We start from the raw sequence: 15,631 nt of genomic DNA, 5'->3' as shown, positions 1-15,631 counted from the left end.
GCGTTGAACGGGCCCTCGCACCCGGCGCCCGTCGGGGAGCGGCGACCGCGGGACCCCGGCAACCGCGGGGTCAACGCAGGTCGCAGGGCACACGCTGGCGTAACAGTTCACACTTCCCAGATGTTAAAATTTTAAATAAAAGCTTTTACGCTAATTATTTTCTGTGATAATATTTTTCAGAGCTCATCATCTGTGACAGCTCTTGGCTCTCCTGACTGTAACCTCCCTGTGGCAGCTTCTCACAGACTCAATCAACTCCTCTTCCCCTCCCCCTCAAACACAAACACAAACACACCCACACACACACACACACAAACACACAGAGAAATACCCCCTCCCAAAAGGAGATAAAAACTCAGTTTTAACTTGAGTTTACAAGCTTTGAGCTTTGGAGCAAAAGCATTTTTTTTAAGTTCTGTTATTGGGTGCATATATAAATCATTTATGCTTAAACAAGGCTTATAATGAAGTTATTTGAACAGTGAATATCTCATCTGCCTAAAGTCAGGGCGACGCCACTAACCAGCTGTAGGGATGGGTATCATTAGGATTTTATCTTTATCCATACAGACCCCTATCATTCCAGCTCAGACTGTTACTGGTTTAAGAGAGTGAAGTTTATAGCAATTTGCAAAATTTGGAGATTAGTGACAAACTAACCAGTTAGACTACATACAGACAAGCTTTCATTTTAGCTGTTAGTAACAGTTTGCCATGAGCTTAACCAGCGTGCTGTGCTTCGTGTTAAACATGTCATGAGACTGTGGACAACGCTGAAAATATTACTTTACTAACTACTGGCCGAACAGGCGCTTTGACAAAGAAAAGGTAAAGGCCAGCAGCTTTTACTTTTCAATGCACTTGTCGTCAACTTGAGTGGCTTATATTCAGCTGGTTCACCTCGACGCTGGAGGACCTAGTGAACTTTTCCTGTCGCCGTACACTGAGTAACACGAAAAAATCAGCTGACCCCGTGTGAAATTTCCTAACTGATCAAAACCAAACTGTAAAGACAGCATCAATCCACGCTCAGCTTTGGTCAAGGGGAGACATATGGTAAGATTACATGAATTCATGTAATCTTCTTTGAGACTACAATTTCAGACTTAACTAAGTCATTCACTAGTGTCTTGGCAGCGTTTATGGGTTCTTTAGACAGGTCTCTAACTGGTTTTCTTTCCAGGGTCATTGAAATCTTTGGCTTCCTACCTCTGCCAGGCTTGTTCTGCACAGTGTGGCTCTCCTTGAATTTCTCGGTGGCGTTTCTCATTTGAGTTCTTGACGCTTGGAAATGCTGTTATAACTTTGGTATATCCTTCTCCTGCTTCCTAAGCATCGACAATTCTTCAAGTCTACAGTGATTTCCTTAGTTTTTGGCATGATGCTTTCTCAAGTGACAGCTCAAATCTTAACTGAAGTTTTTATACCGCGTGTAAAGCAGCTCTTGGCTCTCCTGACTGTAACCTCTCTGTGGCAGCTTCTCACAGACTCAATCAACTCTTCTTCCCCTCCCCCCTCAAACACAAACACAAACACAAACACACACACACACACACACACACACACACACACACACAGACACACACACACAGAGACCCCCTTCCAAAAACCCATCAAAGAGTAATACAATGGCTCCATCTATAGGATAAAGTAGAGAGTCGCAACAGGAAGTTACCCCAAAATCTGAGGTTTCAAACAGGAAGTTGGGTTTCCGAACTTTGACGGGCCAGAACCGGCACACGCTTCAACCAAAACTCACAATTTTCGGAGCCAGTCTTCCAAAAAATCGTCAAGGAGGGGCTGACAACATTTGAAGTGAATCTGGTCACCCGTCTAGAAACTGGACATCACACTATAAAATATGTCATTTCCTGCTATAAATAGGTGGCGCTACAACAATTGTATGAATATTGACATATGGATGTGTGCAGATAGGTACCATTAACAATCCTGTAAAGTTTGATGCAGTTTGGACAAAGTATGGCCGAAATATAGCAAAAATAAAGCAACTTCCTGTTTCGTGGCGAGTAATCGAACTTTGAGGGGCCATAACTTCCACGCCCTTCAACAAAAACTCAAAATCTGCCGCAATTTAACATCGTCTATGTCTTAAGAACATACTATTAAGTTTTGAAGTCAATCGGATAATGCGTCTAGGACTAGTTCGCGTTCAAGCGACCCCTGGAAATGGCCAAAAACACACAATTTTTTTCACCTTCCGGTCAAAATAAAATACTTTCTGTTGGGTTTAGAATATGGCTCCAAGAGACTTTTTGGTGCGTCATGGGATGTTACATATGTGTGCAGATTTTCAGATTTTTAGGCGCAACGGGCTTGAGGGGCTGTTCCGTTTAAAAATGTAGGTGGCGCTACCGAGGCCATTTTACCACACCCATGCTCAAGACCCCTAAATTATTAAATTTTTCGCCGTGCCTGACGCGTCTGCAAATTTTGGTAAGTTTTCACGCATGTTAAGGCCCTCAAAAAGCCGATCTAAGAGGCGGAAAAAGAAGAAAAAAAATAATAATAATAATAATTAAAGCTGCGAGCAGCGTTGAACGGGCCCTCGCACCCGGCGCCCGTCGGGGGAGCGGCGACCGCGGGACCCCGGCAACCGCGGGGTCAACGCAGGTCGCAGGGCACACGCTGGCGTAACAGTTCACACTTCCGAGATGTAAAAATTTAAAATAAAAGCTTTTATGCTAATTATTTTCTGTGATAATATTTTTCAGAGCTCATCATCTGTGACAGATCATGGCTCTATTGACTGTAACCTCCCTGTGGCAGCTTCTCACAGACACAATCAACTCCTCTTCCCCTCCCCCCTCAGACACACACAGACACACACACACAGAGACCCCCTTCCAAAAACCCATCAAAGAGTAATACAATGGCTCCATCTGTAGGATAAAGTAGAGAGTCGCAACAGGAAGTTACCCCAAAATCTGAGGTTTCAAACAGGAAGTTGGGTTTCCGAACTTTGACGGGCCAGAACCGGCACACGCTTCGACCCAAACTCACAATTTTCGGAGCCAGTCTTCCAAAAATCCTTAAGTCTGTCCTGACAACATTTGAAGTGAATCTGGTCACCCGTCTAGAAACTGGACATCACACTATAAAATATGTCATTTCCTGCTATAAATAGGTGGTGCTACAACAATTGTATGAATATTGACATATGGATGTGTGCAGATAGGTACCATTAACAATCCTGTAAAGTTTGATGCAGTTTGGACAAAGTATGGCCGAAATATAGCAAATTTAAAGCAACTTCCTGTTTTGTGGCGAGTGATCGAACTTTGAGGGGCCATAACTTCCACGCCCTTCAATGAAAAGTCCGAAACTTTTGCAATTTAACTTCGTCTATGTCTTAAGAACAAATTATCAAATTTTGAAGTCAATCGGATAATGCGTCTAGGACTAGTTCGCGTTCAAGCGACCCCTGGAAATGGCCAAAAACACACAATTTTTTCACCTTCCGGTCAAAATAAAAATACTTTCTGTTGGGTTTAGAATATGGCTCCAAGAGACTTTTTGGTGCGTCATGGGATGTTACATATGTGTGCAGATTTTCAGATTTTTAGGCGCAACGGGCTTGAGGGGCTGTTCCGTTAAAAATGTAGGTGGCGCTACCGAGGCCATTTTGCCACACCCATGCTCAAGACCCCTAAATTCTTAAATTTTTCGCCGTGCCTGACGCGTCTGCAAATTTTCAGGAGTTTTGACGCATTTTAAGGCCCTCAAAAAGGCGATCAAAGAGGCGGAAAAAGAAGAAAAAAAATAATAATAATAATAATAATAATAAACCGAACGAAAACAAGAGGGTCCTTGCAACTCGTTGCATGGCCCCGTTGGGCCCACGCAACTCGTTGCTCGGGCCCTAATAATAATAATAATAATAATAATAAACAGACCGAAAACAAGAGGGTCCTTGCAACTCGTTGCATGGCCCCGTTGGGCCCACGCAACTCGTTGCTCGGGCCCTAATTAAAGCTGCGAGCAGCGTTGAACGGGCCCTCGCACCCGGCGCCCGTCGGGGGAGCGGCGACCGCGGGACCCCGGCAACCGCGGGGTCAACGCAGGTCGCAGGGCACACGCTGGCGTAACAGTTCACACTTCCGAGATGTAAAAATTTAAAATAAAAGCTTTTATGCTAATTATTTTCTGTGATAATATTTTTCAGAGCTCATCATCTGTGACAGCTCTTGGCTCTCCTGACTGTAACCTCTCTGTGGCAGCTTCTCACAGACTCAATCAACTCCTCTTCCCCTCCCCCCTCAAACACAAACACAAACACAAACACACACACACACACAGATACCCCCTCCCAAAAGGAGATAAAACTCAGTTTTAACTTGAGTTTACAAGCTTTGAGCTTTGAGCAAAAGCATTTTTTTGCAAGTTCTGTTATTGGGTGCATATATAAATCATTTATGCTTAAACAAGGGTTATAATGAAGTTATTTGAACAGTGAATATCTCATCTGCCTAAAGTCAGGGCGAAGCCACTAACCAGCTGTAGGGATGGGTATCATTAGGATTTTATCTTTATCCATACAGACCCCTATCAGTCCAGCTCAGACTGTTACTGGTTTAAGAGAGTGAAGTTTATAGCAATTTGCAAAATTTGGAGATTAGTGACAAACTAACCAGTTAGACTACATACAGACAAGCTTTCATTTTAGCTGTTAGTAACAGTTTGCCATGAGCTTAACCAGCGTGCTGTGCTTCGTGTTAAACATGTCATGAGACTGTGGACAACGTTTGAGCCAGCTTTGACATCTGCAGATATGAGTTTCTGAAGAGGGGCCTGCTGAGGTTAGATGTGCTGAATAATATCCATTTTCATATCAGAAAAAACACTGCATTAAACATTGTCTTAGCTCACTGAGCTGAGGTCAACAGGTAATATAACCAACCTGTGAGGTGGCTCACCCCCGTAAGATAAACACATAAATGATCCCTGATAGAACCGATAATTAAAGGCACATCAGTGACAGGGAATGCTATTAAAACTAAACTATAAACTGGTGACATTAACTGCAAAAGAAGATTTTTATTGATACATTTCAGGTAGAATTTAGTTTTCAATAAGGAAAATGCTGTAAGAAACCTGAATTTGTTGCAACAAATTTAAAATAAAAGCTTTTATGCTAATTATTTTCTGTGATAATATTTTTCAGAACTCATCATCTGTGACAGCTCATGGCTCTCTTGACTGTAACCTCCCTGTGGCAGCTTCTCACAGACTCAATCAACTCCTCTTCCCCTCCCCCCTCAAACACACACACACAGACACACACACACAGAGACCCCCTTCCAAAAACCCATCAAAGAGTAATACAATGGCTCCATCTGTAGGATAAAGTAGAGAGTCGCAACAGGAAGTTACCCCAAAATCTGAGGTTTCAAACAGGAAGTTGGGTTTCCGAACTTTGACGGGCCAGAACCGGCACACGCTTCGACCCAAACTCACAATTTTCGGAGCCAGTCTTCCAAAAATTGTCAAGGAGGGGCTGACAACATTTGAAGTGAATCTGGTCACCCGTCTAGAAACTGGACATCACACTATAAAATATGTCATTTCCTGCTATAAATAGGTGGCGCTACAACAATTGTATGAATATTGACATATGGATGTGTGCAGATAGGTACCATTAACAATCCTGTAAAGTTTGATGCAGTTTGGACAAAGTATGGCCGAAATATAGCAAAAATAAAGCAACTTCCTGTTTCGTGGCGAGTAATCGAACTTTGAGGGGCCATAACTTCCACGCCCTTCAACAAAAACTCAAAATCTGCCGCAATTTAACATCGTCTATGTCTTAAGAACATACTATTAAGTTTTGAAGTCAATGGGATAATGCGTCTAGGACTAGTTCGCGTTCAAGCGACCCCTGGAAATGGCCAAAAACACACAATTTTTTCACCTTCCGGTCAAAATAAAAATACTTTCTGTTGGGTTTAGAATATGGCTCCAAGAGACTTTTTGGTGCGTCATGGGATGTTACATATGTGTGCAGATTTTCAGATTTTTAGGCGCAACGGGCTTGAGGGGCTGTTCCGTTTAAAAATGTAGGTGGCGCTACCGAGGGCATTTTACCACGCCCATGCTCAAGACCCCTAAATTATTAAATTTTTCGCCGTGCCTGACGCGTCTGCAAATTTTGGTAAGTTTTCACGCATGTTAAGGCCCTCAAAAAGCCGATCTAAGAGGCGGAAAAAGAAGAAAAAAAATAATAATAATAATAATAATAATAATAATAATAATAATAAACAGACCGAAAACAAGAGGGTCCTTGCAACTCGTTGCATGGCCCCGTTGGGCCCACGCAACTCGTTGCTCGGGCCCTAATAAAGGCTTCCATATAGTTTTCAGCCTTCTGGTGCCCCTAAATGCCATTAGGGCAACATTATTTACACATTAGATGCTGGGTTAAAGATGTAGTGGACTGTTTTATTTTAAAGTTCTTTACATTTATGAATGCATGCAATTTCTGCATGGTTGGCACCAGAGATGAATGAATCTCTACTCCAACAGTTTTAATGTCATTGCTATGGAGCAAACACACACTCCTGTTTATCCAGTATGGTTTAGTTATTTGTTGACTTTATGCCTTCTCAATTTGCCCATACCTTATGTACTATAACTTTGACTATAACTTCAAATATGTAGGGATGGCAGAGCATTCTAGCCTATGTGGCCCATTTAACCACAACATTAAGGATTATACATTCACAACAATATTTGCAAAGGAAATGATCAACTATGGCAGCATATTAGATAGATAAATGCAATCATAGTGGGTACCTCCCAAATATTAGATATTGCAGCTATATATCCCTGTTTTTAGTTAAGCGTAAATTGGATGGAATTTTTATCTCAAACAAAATCAGCCACAAGATTCTTTTAATCAATTAGTTTTCAATGAAAAATTTGTATTTTAAATCAGCATTGTATCTTATATATTTCTACACTTCCCAGAATATCATTCACTGCCAGTAACAGCTTCAGATAACTATTCCACTCTCCTGAATCCTGGCAGAGGTCAAATGAATTATCTTTGGTTTTGAAACTTGGTCAAATTTTTTCCTCCAAGGACCAAATATGCATCACTGTAACAACTTTAAGACAGTTCATTTCCTTATTTCCTTATCTGGAACACTTGGTAAATATGGACTCGGATTTCCATCAGGTTTTTCAGTGTCGCCACTATAACTGCTGTCATGACATCAGTCGTGAGGCGCCATTATGTATAATCTCCATTGTGACCTGGAATTTTTCCCTTGAAATGGTGCTATCCTTTGCCTTTGTTTGGACAGGGGCTGTGAGAGGCCCCTGTATTAACCAACTGTGCTGCAAAGACAACGCTTCACGTACTGAGATGGGCCCAGCCATACAGTACAACACTGGTCGCTCATGGGACAGCTCCAAAATGCATTTCTCAAAACCATATGCATGTATGATTTAGAACAGATGGAAAGACTTTTCATTAAGTTTGGTTCAAACTACGATATTTCAGATGGGAATTGTCATAGTGGTAATTTGCAGATATACTGCATAGACGAAAACAACTTTGGATGTGTACTTTGGTGCAAATTATTTAGAATATATATATATATATATATATATATATATATATATATATATATATATATATATATATATATATATATATATTATATATTTTATTAATATATATATTATATAATATATTTATAATATAATATATTTATTTTTATAAGTTCATTGTTCTCTTAACCTTTATCAAGAATTCCAGCCAAATGGGAGTATGCCCAAAAATGAATTTGATGGCTTGGAGATTGTAGAATCTCATTGAATGTGAAAATAAACACACTGAGGAACAAAAGCTTTTCAGTTTCAGTGAAAGTTAGTAAAATTGGTGACTTACAGCCATAACTTTGAGACTGTGTGTGTTAAGCACCATTCTGAAGTTTCTTTTTGGCAAAGTCTTGACCCATGAATCCCAGATCTGTGAGGCGTGGCAAAGCACCACTTTTAGGTAAGTACATATGGAATATGTTCAATCAACACCATTAATTAATTTGTTTTCTCTTTCCACAGAGATTGTTCCCACTGACAAAGAGGAGGTGGCCTTCAAGGACCTGGATGCAGCCATCTTGGTGGGTTCCATGCCTAGGAAGGAGGGAATGGAGAGGAAGGACCTGCTCAAAGCCAACGTGGCCATCTTCAAGAGTCAGGGAGCTGCCCTGGAGAAGTACGCTAAGAAGACCGTGAAGGTAATGACACAGGACCTAGGTTATAACCCTTTTCTACTCTACGTCATATTGGCAGCATACTACAGGAGTACAAGTTTATTTTCTAATGCTTATCTAAAAATTTTTTTGTCCATCTGTATAATTAAGCATAATACAAGCTTGCTGTTTTTGGCTCTACTCCGTTAAGATGTAAAATCAACAGCAGAAAGTTTTAAACAGAGTAAGTCTGTCCCAAGGAGGAGATGGGACTGTTATTGAGCCACTATTAATCTCTTAAAATAATGAGTTTACTTTAAATTACATCAGATGAGTCACTCAGGTTCTATTTTAAAATCTGTGTGTGTCTCTTTGTTTTCAGGTGCTGGTTGTGGGAAATCCTGCCAACACCAACTGTCTGATTGCAGCCAAGTCTGCTCCCTCCATCCCCAAAGAGAACTTCTCCTGCCTCACCCGCCTGGACCACAACAGGGCTCGCTCTCAGGTGGGCTCCTTTTAGGTGCCTCTGCTGCACTTCCAACTCTATTTGCACTTAACACACTGGACTCTTAGCAGCCACGTTGTCAGCCTTCCATTTTTTTTTCCATTTCTTTCTGATCATGAAAACAGAATTTTCTTCTTGTCCCGTAGGTGGCGATGCGCTGTGGCGTTCCTGCCACCCATGTGAGGAACGTGATCATCTGGGGCAACCACTCGTCCACCCAGTACCCAGACGTGCACCACTGCCTGGTCCAAATGTCCGGCAGTGAGCTTGCCTGCTTCGATGCAGTCAAAGATGATGCCTGGCTCAAAGGAGATTTCATTGCTGTGAGTTGATGATAACTTACTCTCATCAATTTGAGTGTGAAACATTTAGTATTTATATACAGCTCCTGTGTCTGCTACTCAGCTGCTTTTGATGCTCCAACAAAATTCAGACAATGACTGCAGACAGTGAAGCCTTCACCCTTTACCTTAGAACCTTGATAAAACTGAAACTAGTTGCAGAACTCAGTATCTCAAACTAACCTTTTATGCTCACTACTTCAGATCACATTCCCTTTAGACTGCTACTGCATTTCCATATAATGGTCCACGGTGTTCCTGTGTTACAGACAGTGCAGCAGAGAGGCGCTGCAGTCATCAAGGCCCGGAAACTGTCCAGTGCCATGTCTGCAGCCAAGGCCATCTGTGACCATATGAGAGACATCTGGTCAGGCACCCCAGAGGTAAACAACATGTTTAATTATACTGTAGATCTGACATGGGAATGTCTGCTGATTGCTGCAATCAGGCTAGAAGTGGCTGTCAAATAGCATAGACCATAAACCATCCTCATTTTTTGGTATATGATAAAGTGGAAATGAAAAATAAGCTGAGAGACAGTATCTATGCAATTTTTTTTCATGTTGTTTCATGTTGTTACTCAATTCAACTTACTGTAAATGGCCTCTTTGAAGTCAGCAGGCCTAGAGATTAAAATTATGATTGTCAAACTGTCATTAATGTCTTGCAATGTGGGGAGACCTCAACAATGTAATTAACTGAATTTGTGCATCTTTTTGTGGACGTTAATATCTGGTTTGTGCTCACAGTTTCACAAACTGGGTATGTGTGGTTTTCTAAATCTGAGAAAAAAATTGTCATGATGTACAATTGATTTTGCTCCATGTTTGTATTTTTAATGTTAATGACTTGAATAAGTAACATGATATTTCAGCACTGCAGGTTTAACGGGTTTCTCCTGTTTTTTTCAGGGTGAGTTCACTTCTATGGGGGTTTACTCCACTGGCAATTCCTATGGAGTCCCAGATGACCTCATTTACTCATTCCCTGTCCAGATTAAGGTGAGGCTTGTCTAACCTTGTGGTGTAAATACAGATAGTTGATTTCTAATTGTTCAGTTAAAGGCGTTTCTTGACTTGTTTGTTTCACTGCCCTCTCTGGTTGCTAGTTTCTCCTTTGACCACTTTCAGTATCACCAAATGTGCTGGGTGTGGTCAGAAATGTGCTTTGTTGCACCTTTTGTTGTAACGACACCTAACAATGATTTCAGGTCAGCAGGGGGCATTAAATTAGTCTCTCAGTTAAAAGTGCAGAGAATTGTTTGTTAGTGTATATCCCACAATACAAAACTCATGGAACTATGCTGTTTCCTCAGGACAAGAGCTGGAAGATCGTGGAGGGCCTTGCCATCAATGATTTCTCCCGATCGAAGATGGACGCCACAGCAGCAGAGCTTTTAGAAGAGAGAGACACAGCTGTGGCTTTCCTGGGAGTATGACTAGACCCTGCAGGGCCACCTTCCCAGCACTTAGACAGCCCCAAAACTCCAGACGCACGCCTGTGATAAAGCACTCCACCAACCCCTGCATTACTGTATGCGTGTATGTGTGTGTGTGTGTGTGACAGAGAGAGAGTGAGAGTAAGTGTTTATGAGTGTAAAGGTGGATTTATACTTGTGTGTTGGAAGGCTGTGTAGTAAAAACCTAGAACCTATGCACTCAGCCACTTACACTGAAGTGCACCTTTTAACAAATGTACAGTAGCAACAGAGATTATGCAGCCAGTGACTGGCTAGCTAGGGTTGCTTGTGTTTTCTTTCACAAGTTTCCAATACCGCTGGAGATGGTATGGTGTTGATAGTGAAGACAACTTAGAAAAGCTCAGCAATCTTGTCCTATTCAGTATCACCAGACATATTCTGTAATGTAGCAAAGCCAGGTGCACTACAAACCTACTCATTATGATTGCCACTCTTTGGCTTTAAATGATTGCATGGTATTAGTCCTCTATTTAGTAGACACTATAGACACCTTTGGCAGGATTGCAGTACATCCTAACACACAAGTATAACTCCACCGTAAGTATACAGTATATACTGAAAGTCCACCAAATTTGTTACCAGCTATTTTCCAATACTTTTTCTCTGGGGGTAAGTTAATGGATGGTTGTTACATATAGTCAGTGATGCACTAAGTCCTCAAACACTGGAATGGATAACTTTTAAGCTGAAACAATAAAATAACTGAAAAAAGTAGTTGTTTCTTGATGATGTTCCCTTTTTTCATCTTACAGGCAAACAAATAAGCATGGAGTAGCTACCATGTCTCAAGTTGCAATACTGCTTTAATAACATACTTTATTGTTCCTGTAGGGAAATGGTTCTTGGACTGCACAACAGCTCCAAATACAAAATACAAGATTGACAACCTATCTTAAAGTTTACCCTGCTTCTCCCTGTGCAGGGAAAGACCCTGTCCCTGACAAACCTGCATTACATTAGCTGGGATGGATGAGGTGATTGACAGACAAACTTGCAAATGATAGAACTGTAAGGTGGAGGAGATGGGGGCAATAAATATGACCACCAGTAGTCTGCCCTTTTGATTAGGACGCAGAATAAAATTAATATATTTTCATTGAAGGGTCAGATTTTGCCCGCACCTAACCATTTGACTACGATTGCAATAGGAAATGAAGTACAGTGCAATGTCACAGTTTCACCATGTGGGGGAAGCATTTCCTAATAGTTTACTTCCCAGCAGCCTGAGGACTGATTATGTAACATCTGTTAAATTCACAATGTGACATTGTGAATTTAACTATGATTTTTTTTTTAAACTATGTCATTAAAAGAGACAAATCTACCCAAAAAATTCCCTATACTTGATAGATCTGTGCATATGAATACACATATCCAAACACTGTGCTTAAACACAAATTGGAGATACTTGTACTTCATTTGTGGACTCTTACACTTTATACTCTTCCATTACACTTCAGAGGAAAATGTACTTTTTGCTGCACTACATTTATCTGATAGCTATGATTATTATTACTCTACCAATTGAGCTTTTAAATACAAAATGTGACAAGCTTTTAAAATACAACATATTATTACAGATTACATTATTCAACAGTGTATAAACCACCAACAGTAAAATGCTTCTTACACATTTATACGTCAGTAATAATGATAAAATAGTCACAGGGACACTTGATTATACCCCCATACTTTACTTATGTAACGCAGCTTTTCTTGTAATGGAGTATGTTCACAGTGTGGACCGAGTAGTTCTACTTAAGTAACATTTTCAACACAGAATTTATTTTTAATGGAGTATTTTGACGTTTTTACTTGAATAAGAACTTGATTACTTCATCTACCTCTGAATGGGGTAAATGTGGTATATGTATCTGTGGGATGTTTGATGCTGCCCAGACAGTTTGATACTACTCATTATAAATGGATATACTTTAAAAGATTTGGTTGCTTTAAAATATTACACAATTATGAAGTACGGATATCCAAAATTTCGAGTGTTCTTCTACCCGGAATTGTCAGAAAACATGTCGCACGTTGCAGAAATCTATTGGTAGCCCAAAAATGCGTCACCGAAAAACAGCCTTTTCATTGGCTGTCATCCTGCTGCAACGTTTCGATTCGTCTCTGCTCAGAATCTTCAAACTACTGAATTTTTTTAAGTTCTCCAGTTTTTACTTTTTTTCTCTTTTTTACACAGTGATGTCGAAAGGAGACCGGTGTTATGAGGTGAAAACCTTTGTTTAAAACAAGAAAGAAAAAACATTGACATTACTGTTCCTCGCTGTCTGTGTTCTCCTCTACGGGATTGCTGTGGTCCTTCAGACCCGCAGGACCAGGCCGACCCCATCGACTTTCTCTTCCGCCAGCATCCTACAGTCACACAGTAAGAAAATGGTTTTAAATCTAAAATTAACATTGTGACATTTGGCCGTTTTCCCAAGCGAGTTGCGTTGAGTGTCGTGTGTTCAGGTTAGCCGTTGTAGCTCAATGGGTTTTCTTGTCGACATCAATCAACAACGGTCGTTTTTACTTGCCGTGTTGCGTTCATGGACTTGACATGTCAAACCTGCAGCCATGCAGCATTAACATTCCTTGTTTCTTGAATACATACCGTCCCCCTCCGTCCACCCTATCCACCGTTCATTCATTTCCGCAGCCTTGTAGCCTCCGGAGTTTCCCCGTCAGACACGCAGGTCATGCGGATGGAGTCACTGGTGTGCATCTCAGTGGTAAATAATTGACTGGATTTGTGTTGGTAGTACAACTTAGTGGACTCTGGTGTTAGGAAAAAGACGCTATAATACTACGGTAATAAAAGTGCGGGCAGGGGGCGAGGCAAAAGACGAACATGGCCAGAGGTTGGGTCTCACAGCCAGGATTTGTGACGTGGATTACAGTATCGGGGGAATGAGAGGCAGCCACCGCAAGCTGTAAAACATTCTCCTAGATCAGATCCAGCTTCATGTTGGGAGACTACATTTGGCCGCTGTCCAGAGAGATAAGTGTGATCGGTTGAATGTTGTCCTTGTTTTGCTTTTTCTTTTTTTTTTTTATGAGGTAGACAGGATGTCCTACCCTCCAGAGCGTCATTGGTGATTGGATTTAAAGGGTTGCACACCTCTGAATGAATGACCCACTGGCTTCAAGGATACCTCAAAGAAACTTTTTTTCTATTATTCATTTACGGGATGTATGTTCAATGACACTCCGGTTCTCTCTTTGACTAATTTCTGGAATATTTAACTTGAAGAGTTTCGTATTTGTCTCATTATTTAACTGTATATTGCTGAACTGGTCCCTACTTGGCAGCTGAAACATGGCACTTTATGTACAAGGTAAGGGATGCTGTGGAGCATATTTCACCCTTAAGTTGAAATTTAAAAATGGATAGTAACAACTAGTTTTAACCCTGGATCATATCTGTGTTTTTATGTTTCTTCATTGACTAAAATAATTTTCCAGAGCCACATTTTCTAATCAGCTTTTCCTACATTTCAGGCATTTTGAAATGTATGTTTATTGCAGGCACTGTTATTCATTCACATCAGCAGGGCAGTGAAATCAGCTCACAGATACTGAAAAGTTTGCCTCACTTATTACGTGATCCATCACATGTGATTACCACGCTCAGTTTTATTCCTGTCAAAGTTTAAAACACTGAGTTGCCTTCATGTGATGGTCCTGATATCTGAGAGCTGTTGAAGGCACATTATAGTTTTCTTTTACATTATTTTTGGTATCACCACATGACTGTTATCATTTGCTACTACAAACTATTTCAGGCGTGTGGAGTTCTGGTCAAAGTTCTCAATTCATTCACTGGTTTTAGTGCACTGCTTCAGGCTTGCAGCTCATCTGGTACACTTTTGTGTACTTGTGTCTGAACATTTCCTGTTACATAGCCTGTACATGATCTAACAAGGGCAAACAAAATGTGCCAGCAACAGCTGATTTTTGGCCACAGTTGTCAATTTCTTAAATTCTCCAGCCACTGCACTACTGCTTTTTCAGACAACAGGACCTCCAAATGATGGTTGGTGATAAATGATGTGATGTGATAAATCAATGTGCTCAATTAATCATCTGACAGCAATTTTGAAAATCAGTAATTCATTTAAATGGATTAGGAAGTAAAGGAAGTAAAAATTTCCAAACATGATGGACACAGCTTCAAAAGTACTTAAAATGTATTAATTAAAGCAGTTAAAAATGCTATCATGAATCTGTTAATAGATTCTACTACATCCCAACACTTATCACAGTCACAGATATTACCTGGCACCTTGTCTTATCTGCCCTTAATAACAAAAAGTGAAGGTAAGGTATCATAAAATCTTAAAATGTCACTACATCAACCAAAGGTCTGTTAAGTCTGGGAAAAGCTGGTAAACTGAAAATTCTTCCCATTTCTTTCTGCTGCCATGGGATTTGTCTTGTTGCATTTTACCGCAGAGGATAGTTTCCTGTTGTTGTTTTTTGACTGTATGCCAGAGGGAGTGAATTCTGTGGTGAGGTTACTTTGTGCTACTGGGTTAACCAATCATGAAGAATTCTGTAACACAGACTGGCACGTATCAAATACCACGCAAGGCTTCTCACGATCTCTTTTGACTGTTCACACGATACCTGAAATACTTAGCCAGGAAATGGTCTTGTCTCGGTCATAACTAGTATTATGTGTGTATGTTGCTATTAACCAGCGCCAGTATGTCTTTAATATCAATTCTGTTATTACTGTATTTTCATTCTACTCATTACTTCTCAGGGGGAGCCACATTTAAAGCTCTGAGCTCTGCTGGCACATCTGTTGTGCCTGTGTTATACTTGTGCTTTGGTTTTTAACCTGCACATAAACAAACAAACTATTTGGATCTCATCAAAACATTCATCTCCCGCAGTGCAGAAAACCACACAGGCTCAGCAGGTTAATTTGGTCATAAGCACGGTCTCCTGTGCTTGTGAATTGGATCAGGACTCTCAGATGAATTTGTCTCGTTTTACTGTGTAAGCAGTGAACAGGTTTGGCCAAAGCCATTCATGCTAGTTGACAATTAAAATAATTGGGCGCAGAAGTGCTTTGTTAACA

The 15,631-nt window shown here is 40.7% G+C and overlaps 3 protein-coding genes across 5 annotated transcripts in view; 2 read left to right on the top strand and 1 right to left on the bottom strand.

Moving 5' to 3' along the window:
- Positions 1–11,256, top strand: part of mdh1ab (malate dehydrogenase 1Ab, NAD (soluble)) — a 14,145-nt gene extending 2,889 nt beyond the window's left edge. Inside the window, exons 4-9 of the mRNA XM_018661396.2 lie at positions 8,086–8,261; positions 8,599–8,721; positions 8,868–9,044; positions 9,332–9,445; positions 9,974–10,063; positions 10,378–11,256. Of these exons, the coding sequence (XP_018516912.1) occupies positions 8,086–8,261; positions 8,599–8,721; positions 8,868–9,044; positions 9,332–9,445; positions 9,974–10,063; positions 10,378–10,500 (803 nt within the window). The 3' untranslated portion in view covers positions 10,501–11,256. The remainder of the gene's footprint in view (positions 1–8,085; positions 8,262–8,598; positions 8,722–8,867; positions 9,045–9,331; positions 9,446–9,973; positions 10,064–10,377) is intronic.
- wdpcp (WD repeat containing planar cell polarity effector) overlaps positions 1–13,305 on the bottom strand; it is a 95,640-nt gene extending 82,335 nt beyond the window's left edge. Inside the window, exons 1-2 of the mRNA XM_018661337.2 lie at positions 13,157–13,305; positions 12,818–12,915 (exon numbers count right to left, since the gene is read on the bottom strand). Coding sequence (XP_018516853.1) covers positions 12,818–12,915; positions 13,157–13,193 — 135 coding nt within the window. The 5' untranslated portion in view covers positions 13,194–13,305. The remainder of the gene's footprint in view (positions 1–12,817; positions 12,916–13,156) is intronic.
- The window catches only part of ugp2b (UDP-glucose pyrophosphorylase 2b), a 31,198-nt gene continuing 28,346 nt past the window's right edge, over positions 12,780–15,631 (top strand). The window contains exon 1 of one of the 3 annotated variants that reach the window (XM_018661372.2): positions 12,780–12,928. Coding sequence is in view for 1 of the 3 variants with exons in the window: in XM_018661363.2 (XP_018516879.1) it covers positions 13,862–13,880 (19 nt within the window). In the remaining 2 variants the exon portion in view is untranslated. Of the gene's footprint in view, positions 12,929–13,255; positions 13,275–13,510; positions 13,881–15,631 lie in introns of those variants that run through there. The other 2 variants (XM_018661383.2, XM_018661363.2) reach the window with 2 other exon arrangements.

This window comes from Lates calcarifer, linkage group LG16_LG22, assembly GCF_001640805.2.
Source record: "Lates calcarifer isolate ASB-BC8 linkage group LG16_LG22, TLL_Latcal_v3, whole genome shotgun sequence".
Classification (NCBI taxonomy): Eukaryota; Metazoa; Chordata; class Actinopteri; family Centropomidae; genus Lates; species Lates calcarifer.
This window is presented reverse-complemented; position numbering and strand designations above follow the sequence as displayed.